The sequence below is a fragment of the Macadamia integrifolia genome, chromosome 9, assembly GCF_013358625.1.
Source record: "Macadamia integrifolia cultivar HAES 741 chromosome 9, SCU_Mint_v3, whole genome shotgun sequence".
In the NCBI taxonomy this organism is placed as follows: Eukaryota; Viridiplantae; Streptophyta; class Magnoliopsida; order Proteales; family Proteaceae; genus Macadamia; species Macadamia integrifolia.
The window spans coordinates 11,928,315-11,937,693 of record NC_056565.1 but is presented as its reverse complement, the minus strand read 5'-3'; the positions used below and the strand labels follow the sequence as shown (position 1 = coordinate 11,937,693).

The following is a 9,379-nucleotide window of genomic DNA, read 5'->3' as shown; positions in this document are numbered from 1 at the left end:
TGAGGGGGATTATATTAAGGATATGATCCCACATATAAACCATCCCCTATTAATCCCCTCCTTGATGAGCTAATCGAACAGAGAGTTTTCTGATCTAACCCACCAGAAAAAAGAGCAAGGTTCGAGATCTCGTCTCGTTTCAGTGTTTCGGTGGTTTCAAAACCACCGAAATACCGAAATCTCGGCGAGATCTCCACGAGTTTTTTTTCCTGACTCGGTTGACTGTTTCGGTGGTCAAACGGTCATATTATGACCTGAAACTTGGTGGGTAGTTTGTATTAAGGTTAATAAACATGCTTAGAACTTAAATTTGCAAAAATATTAGAACATGACAATGTTTTAGAGTTGCACCCTTGTTTTGCAACAACCGTTGAACTGTGCTGGACATTTTACCTGCTTCATTGCTAGAACAAGATACAATATGATAGTAATCCAATTAAATAATACATCCAAGCCATGACCAAAACATACCTCAACATTAATTAACTAATATTTAGAGTACTAGAGCTATATTAAGTTATTAACCATAAGAAGATACAATTTATGTTGATGAAAAATGCATTTTTAAACCAAAATATATATATTTATGAACCAAAAAAAAATCGACTCCATGAGGTTATATATCAGCCTCTAGTGTCTAACATATAAAAAATCTAACCCTATCCAACATGTATTTATGTTACTATTTCAAAATAAAAAAAGAAAAAAAAAAGGTTTTGCAGAAAGTGGTTTACCTTTCCAAAGCTTGAAATGTCTAGATCTTCAACTTGGAGTGATCTTCAAGGCAATAGATGTGATGATGTGACTAATTAATGGGCAATAGAGTGATTTTGTGTTCAAATGCAAGGAGGGGTAGAAATTTCACCGAGACAAACGAGTTGGAGTCGAAATAACGAAATTATTTCGACTCCCCCAAACGAGATGTTGTATTTGTAGGCCTTGGTGTCATTTCGGTATCTCGCCAAAACGATACCGAAATATCGACAAAGATTATGTCCTTTTTGTATTTTGTAGGACATCTCGACCCGGCAAAAAAATCCTGAAATTACCGAGATCCGATCTCAGCGAGATTTTGAACCATGAAAGAGAGAAGTTCCCTTGGAGAAATAAAGACCTGGCTTTCCTGACGAAATAATATATCACCAAGGCCCACCTATTACTACAACCAATTAATCATGAATTTGGAAGTCCCCTTAGTGACAACATCCAATCATTCCATAAGACACATCTTAAAAATGAACATTTAGGAGAAAACTATCTAGAATCATCTTTCATAAATAGTTATGCACATCAACATTGGCTTAACCAAGCAACTTGCTAAACATTTTTATAGGACTTAAGAATGCATACAAATCCTGCAATTTACTTTTCATTTTCCAGAAATGGCAAAAAAAAAAATCGCTGCATAAAATTTTTATAAACTCACTGCTGCAAATAAATCCTGTGATTTCTTTTCCTTTTCCATAAATGACAAAAATATCTCATTGATAACTTTGCCTCCAAGAAGCTTCCAGCTGAAAAATATTTAAACCCACAAACAAAAATATTCAAGCTTATATTTTGTTGAATCAGAAAAGCAAACATATATTGGGATGAAAATCAAACCACTTGAAGAAAGGGAACAATTGATTGATTCCATAATCAGGATTGTTAAGTTATGCTTATAATATCGCAAGGGTATTATTGTCTTGTCCCTGTGGTTGTCATTATCCTTGTCATGTTATGTTTCTATTAGCAATAGCTGGTTCTGATGAGCAGCTTAAGACCTGTTTAGTTGTGAATGGTTATACTCAAACCTAATGTAAGATTGAATCACAAGTGATCCAATCCCAGGTAGGACCTTTAGTAAATTCAATAAAAATCAGACTCAAGAACAAATAGTATGAACAAAACAGAAATAAGAGAATGAAGTGAAGAATGGGGGTAGAGGAATGCCTATCTCAACCTGGGCATCTCATCCTCAGCTATATCAGCTAATGATCATCCTTTCTCGGGGAATTATTTTGCAAACAGAAAAAATAAACTTTCGTTCAATCAAATTGGTGTTCAACGTTGCAGCCCCTTACGACTCAAAACTGACTCAAACGCTAAAAAAGAAATGCCTAACCCAATCCTTAACTAATTGGGAAACCTAAACTTACTAGAAAACTGAAATAACAAAGAAAAATAAACTCAAAACAAGACTCCAACTAAACTAATGAATTAAATCTCGTTTTCCTACTTTCTACTCATATTTTACGCCCCATTAAAGTGACTCATTACAAAGAAAACACATGGGATCAAAGGCCCAACACATACATAACCCAACCTAAGGTTTACTTCCAATAAAATAAGCCCATTAAGTGACTAATCTGCATCAATTCTCCACCACTTAAAGAAAACTCGACCTTGAGTTTTGAACATAAGAATGACCATCTTGGTGTGATGAAGGTTAAGCTGCAGTCCATAGTAAAATTCAGGCAATTCTTTGAAGACATGAATGTAGTCCTGAATGTGAGGGGGACGATCTTCTAGATACTTCAATGGGATGATGAACTCCAGATGCACAACCTCAACATCATCGGATGTATCCATAGGGTCATCTACATATGCACCTTCAACCTCTTCAAACTCTGGTGCAACATTGATCTCGTCGGGTAATTCACGGTGGTCGTTTACAGTCAACTCGATTGTCTCTGCTTTAAATCCCTCAACATAGACCTCTTTGAGAGAACTATTTATTTCTTGTTGTACCTCCTTCAAAATTTCTTTGGTCCTGGTAGCATCCTTTGGAGGTGGAAGGTAGAAGAGACCAAACTGCGCATCAAACTTTTTCTCAAGAGCAGTCACACGGTTTGATAATCTCATCACCTCCCTGTAGAGATAGTCTATGCTAACTATGGTGAGCTCTGATACCAATTAATGTAAGATTGGATCACTTGTGATCCAATCTCAGGTAGGATCAATTCATGGACAGATAGTATGAACAAAACAGAATTAAGAGAATGAAGGGAAAAATGGGGGTACGGGAATGGCTATCTCACCCTCAGCTAATGATCATCCTTTCTCAGAGGATAATTTTGCAGTTAGCAAAAAATAAACTTTCATTCAATCAAATTCGTGTTCAATGTTGTAGCGCCTTACAAACTTATATAAAAGACTCAAAACTGACTCAAACACTAAAAGGAAATGCCTAACTCAATCCTTAACTAATTGGGAAACCTAAATTGACTGGAAAACTGAAATAACAAAGAAAATAGACTCAAAACAGGACTCTAACTAAACTAATGAATTAAATCTCGTTTTCCTACTTTCTACCCATATTTTAGGCCTATTAAAGTGACTCATTACAAAGAAAACTCATGGGATCAAAGGCCCACCACATACATAACCCAATCCAACCCAACCCAAGGCTTATTTGTAATAAAATAAGCTCATTAAGTGATTTATCTGCATCAAAACCTATAGTGTGGATTTTTTTAGACCTTCTCACTAGTTGCTCATCTTAATTCGATTCATATGCATCTCCTAAGCAGTGAATGTCAAGAATGTGTTTTTAGAGTGGATGCCAAGAATGCGTTTTTATATGGTGATCTACATGAGGTGTACATGGAGCAACCTCCATAGTATGTTGCTCAGGGCAAGAATTCTGACAAAGTGTGTAAATTACACAAGGCTATTTATGGTTTAAAGTAGTCACCTAAATTCTGATTTGACAAGTTCAGCTCCATTGTTACTCGATGCAGATTCTCATAGTGTTATTCTGAGTTCGGTGTTGGGACTCTAGAGTGGTAGTTTTGGTTGTATGTCGATTATACTATTATGACTAGGGGTGATGCAGTAGGGATTATAGAAGTAAAATCTTATCTACGGCAGCATTTTCAGATGAAATACTTGGGTGCCCTCAGGTACTTCCTTGGTATTGAAGTACAACGAAGTAAGCAAAATATTAGTCTATCACAGAGAAGTTTGGGATAAATGATGGTGAGGAATTTGATGATAAGAGCCGGTACAAGAGAATGACATGCACTTTCTCGATCTTGTCCCAAGTATGACTTTAGATAGAGCCCATTGGAGAGCTAGGATCCACGTAGCCAGCCCCATTTAGCTAAGATTCTCCCGACTTGTTGGGTTGTTACCTCTTTCCTCTTACTCTCATCTCCCATCTTTGATTTCTCTTCAATCTACTTCCATTTTGTTTTTCCTTTTATTTTATTTTATCTTATTTTTTTCCTTGGTTCCATATAGCCAACCCCAATAAGATGGGATAAGGCTGAGTTTGTTGTTGAACAGGTACAGGAGATTAGAAGGGAAATTCATTTACCTAACTGTTACTAAACCTAACAAATCCTTTGTTGTTGAAGTTATTAGCCAGTTTATGCAATCACCCCTAAGAAGACTCACTCGGAGGCAGCGTGTCATATATTGAGGAATCTGAAGGAAGCCCAGGAAAGGGACTCATTTTTCGACCTCATCAGCATTGATTTGGTCGGATATTCTGATGCAAACTGACTGATTCTGATGGTGATAGGAGATCTACCACAAGTTATTGTGCATTTATTGGCCACAATCTTGTCACGTTGGGAAGCAAGTGACTACGGCTAAATCTATTGTTGAGGCTGAGTGTAGAGCTAGGATGGCACATATTGCAGTCGAGTTTTTTTTTTTTTTTTTTTTTTTTTTTTTTTTTTTTTTTTTTTGTGAATAAATAATTCATTACCAAATAGAAGAAAACTTACAGCCCCTAAAGAGGGGAGGGGGGAAAAACAAAACCCAGACTCAAAAGAGGGGGGCTATTCCTGATGATGGAGCTGGACAGCTCCCAAGAATTTACAAAGGAATTTACAAGGCACTGCTTTAAGAGCTGAGTTTTCTAGTTACCAAGCCTATAAGTATGTTCTGTGATAATGAAGTTGCAATCTACATTGCTAATAACCCGGCACAAGCTGCAATCTACATTGCTAGTAACCCAGTATTTCATGAAAGAATCAAACATATTGAAGTTGACTGTCACTTTGTGACGAATGCAATCAAGATGAGGAAGTTAATTGATACTCCATTTGTTTCTTCTGTAGATCAGTTGGGTGATATGTTTACCAAGCCTTTGTCTAATTCTTCTTTCCGGAAGGGTTGTTTCAAGTTGGACATGGATGATGTATATGATCCAGCTTGAGGGGGAGTGTTAAGGTATGCTTGTAATACCACAAGGGTATTACTGTCTTGGACCTGCGGTAGTCATTATCCTTGTCATATTATGCTTCTATTAGCGATGGTGGGTATGTCAGGTAGTTTCCTATTTGTTCTCTAGTTTCCTCATTCTCCTTTTGCAGTCTCAGTTTCTTCCTACTCCTCAATTCTTTCTCTCTTCTTAATTGTGATTGCTGGTTTTAGTTTCATATATTGTCACACAGACTAACTGCCAAATACTGGAAAAGACTTCCCAGAAAGAGACCCAGCTCATAAGATTGAATAGCACTAGTTTATCGAAGTAAAGCCATTTTTTACAAAACAAAAATGGCCTGCGGGTTGCATAGGTCCAACCATGCAAAGGAAGAAAAACTCATACACTTGATCATAAAATGTCAACCATCACTGCAATTATTTCTAAAATTAGTTACCCGAAAAAAAAAGTGCACAAAATATGTCATCTGCACTATAGCTTCAGAAGAAGAAGCAAAATCAACAAACTTTCAAAAAAGTGACCATCATTTACTCGATTACAAGACTTCCACCACTATATCGTCAATAACCATAAAAAAGGGGAGAGTTTTCAAAGAGATAACATAGCAACCAAAATATCTTCCATCGTTCAGTATTTTAATTGTAAGAATTAAAGACACCAGAAATCAGATCATCACGGAACTCATAGTGTTTAACCTGATATCAGGATCCTTCAGTGAGGCAATGATCTGGGCTTGGTGCCTCTTGATAATATCCTGCACATCTGTTACCATCAACATCCGAGTCATATTCTCCTGCACAAGAGCAATGCACATTATATCATGAATACACATGAATCAATGATTACGAGTTAACCTTGCTCAGCAATTAGGACCATAGGGAGCAAATCAACCCATTCTGACCCATTGTTGTTCCTCACTAAAATGAAGGATGTGATTACAATAAAAAGATCTCAAGTAATTCAACCACACTCTTGATCTAGGGAGTGCTTACCAGTCCAAGATATCGGATATTGGGCTCACGGACAGCAAGAAACTTCCCAAGCAACGCAACACATTGAGACATCATTTCCTTTTCAGCATCAAGATGCATAACCTATAGAAGATTTTAAAAGAGAATTCATAACAATAGACTAAATATCATATGGGAAACTAATGGCTAAGAAGATTCAAATTATGAGAACACCAAGGGCACACAGATAATTCATCATATATAGATCAAACACACAGAATGGCATTGGAAATACAATTTTAGTTATTTGGCCAACTCAAACTGGTGACAAATTTTGGGTGCGCTTTCCATTTTCAGACTCAGAGCATGGTAAAGTTTCAAAGAATTCAGTCAAAAAATGAAATTAGAAAATAAAACTTAATAGTTTCTTTTTATTAATTTATAGAACAATATTGATAATTAATAACTGATAAATTAATCCACTTTTTAGATGTAGATTTAGAAACTTGAATACAGCAGTAACAGTATTCAACCCTCGATAACATCAAGATTCTTTGGAACGACACCAAATGCATCAAGTAACAAGAAGGTCAAGAATCTCCAAATCATTTTCTCAAGCACATTATATAGATTAAAGACAGCAAATTTAAATCCAAAAAACTGTTAAATTGCAAACTTACCAATGCAAGGGCTTCAAAGAGAACAGCATGAGATGCATTATTCTTGTTAACATTTTTCACAACATCAGTTCCCACTAGAATACGTTGTAAAACCTGCGCAGCCAATGACAGTTGATGACAACTACCAGATTATATGAATGACTAATATATTCCATACGAAAAGACTTACCTCAAACAATGATCTTCTAATATTTGGATCTTCAATGGCAGGAAAGTATTGGAGAGCCCTCATTGTCTTAACCTGTAACAACCACGTCCATATTAACAATGCTAAGAGACCAAATCCATAGAATAACCATCACAGCTTGCTCAATCTGTACTTCTATAAAGTAGAAAGAATGAACTAGAAAACTCATACAGCTAATGAGTTCAGGAAGCATCTAACAAAAATGTACACTTAGGCACTTTAAGTAACTTTTGATCAACCGGAAGGGACCCAGGAAAGAGACCATTAAACCAAGTTGTGCAATCCACTACCTTTTGACCTTCGCCATCCAACGTAAGAGCAACAATTCACCCAAAAATCTAAAGAAGAAATGTATATTGTTCCAATGCTTGCATACTTTGCAAGGAAGCAGCAGAAAATGAGGACCAATCCACCCATTATGTTTACGCTAGAAGGTTCTTCTTGTTTTCCTTCAAAGTCACTTGACCATGCAAGGGAATGATCACCACTTTCCTTGAATGTTGGTCTCTGTTCTGTTTTCCTTCCAGAATATCACCCTTTCTGAAGTGCAATGTATGGTGGCCCAACAACAGGATAGTGAATACATTATTCATCAAAGAATATAATAGTAATATAATGGGGTCGTGCAGGTCTGGAAAACTCTCAATGAAGAAAAATATAACATTCTCCCAGGAGATTTTAAATTTTCTTTTAGTCGTGTAAACGCTTTGCCAAGTGAATTTACTGAATAAGATAAGGTCACTGACAATATGAGCTAATATATCTTCAAGAAATGTCCATTATTGTATCAGTGAGACAATCCTTAATTATAGCTTCTCCTTTTCTAACACCTTAGTGACTTTGCTACAAATTGGGGGGAAAATGACAAGTCATTTGACATGTGGGCTGCTCGTTCCATCAATTAGCCAAAGCATTAAGAGATCTATTGGTAATGTCAGCAACACTGTAAAACGATTAGAGGCTTGATAAAAGAACATTCTAATGTGAAACTCTTAACAGATGCTCTTTAATTTGTCCAGGACCAGGTCAACAAAGAATAGGCAACATCATGAGGGATGATAAAGGGGTGGGATGTGGAGGTATTAAGGGGATTAGAGGCAAAAAATTCTAGCAGGAAAGAGATCAATCTTTAAACTATGAGGTTGCAAGATCTTACCTTCTCTGTCTTTCTCTTGTCTACTGTTTCCTGAAGTTTATTCATTCAACTTAATAAAAAAAAAGGGAAGTGATTTGACACTTGTTCCCAGAACTCCAGAAGCATTGTAGCTGAGGTGGAGATGCACAATTTTACCTTTTGACTCAGCAATGTTCTAACAGAGACAACTAGCTAATGACTTTGTCAGATAAGGAAAGGATCTTGTGATGCCGATCGGAGAGACGGATCTGCTGTTACAGGGTAGACCAGAAACAGAATAATACAGATGGATCTTGTGATGTCCATTGCAGGCTGTCTTGAGAGTCATTCCTCAACTCAAAAACTAAAATAACTAAGGAAAAAATAACCCAAACAGAAAAGGAACATCCTCCCAGCCATAGGATGTGATTAAGTGTCCTAAACTGTCTTGACAACTTAACTCACGAAGGCTGGATTTGTTTAATATTATCCCAGCCTGTATGTGGACGCAGTGACCAAAGTCAAAACTTCTGAGGGCCAAAGTAGTGAACTCCCAATTACAATTAGGTAGCATCAAGGATCAGCGCTAAGGCCTTATTTGTTTGCGCTCATCATGGATGATTTAAGCAGGCAGATTCAAGAGGGGGTCCCTTGGTGTATGTTATTCATAGATGATATTATTCTGATAGATGAGACAGCGGAAGGGATTAAGGCTAAGTTAGAGCTATGGAGAAAAAATTTGGAATCAAGAAGTCTTAAAGTAAGCAGAACAAAGATAGAATATATGAGATGTAACTTCAGCCAAACCAGAATAGTATATGACGTAGTGAAACTTGCAAAGCAAGAACTGCCACAAAGTAATTGTTTTAGATACCTGGGGTAAACCATTAATAATGAAGCGTATATAGAGGATGATGTTACCCACAGAATTAAAGTAGGTTAGATGAAGTGGATAGGTGCAACGGGAGTGTTGTGTGACAAATGCATGCCTATTAAACTTAAGGGAAAATTCTACAGGACTGTGATAGACCAACTATGACATATGGGGCGGAATGTTGGGTAATCAAAAAGAGAAATGTAGACAAGCTAGGCATAGCTGAGATGAGGATGTTAGAGGGGGATGTGTGGTAAGACAATGAGAGATAGAGTAAGGAATGATTGTATCATTACCGTTTTTAAGGGTCGCACCAATTTAGGACAAGCTCCGCAAGAACCGTCTGAGGTGGTATGGGCATATCCAACGGAGACCCATGGACGCACCAGTAAGGAGGAGTGACCAGATTCAAA

General features: G+C 37.0%; 1 protein-coding gene across 1 annotated transcript in view; it reads right to left on the bottom strand.

Annotated features, from left to right (window-relative positions):
• Positions 1–9,379, bottom strand: part of LOC122088895 (AP-2 complex subunit alpha-1-like) — a 51,783-nt gene that overhangs the window by 23,762 nt on the left and 18,642 nt on the right. The window contains exons 7-10 of the mRNA XM_042658257.1: positions 6,961–7,032; positions 6,792–6,884; positions 6,154–6,255; positions 5,857–5,954 (exon numbers count right to left, since the gene is read on the bottom strand). Of these exons, the coding sequence (XP_042514191.1) occupies positions 5,857–5,954; positions 6,154–6,255; positions 6,792–6,884; positions 6,961–7,032 (365 nt within the window). The remainder of the gene's footprint in view (positions 1–5,856; positions 5,955–6,153; positions 6,256–6,791; positions 6,885–6,960; positions 7,033–9,379) is intronic.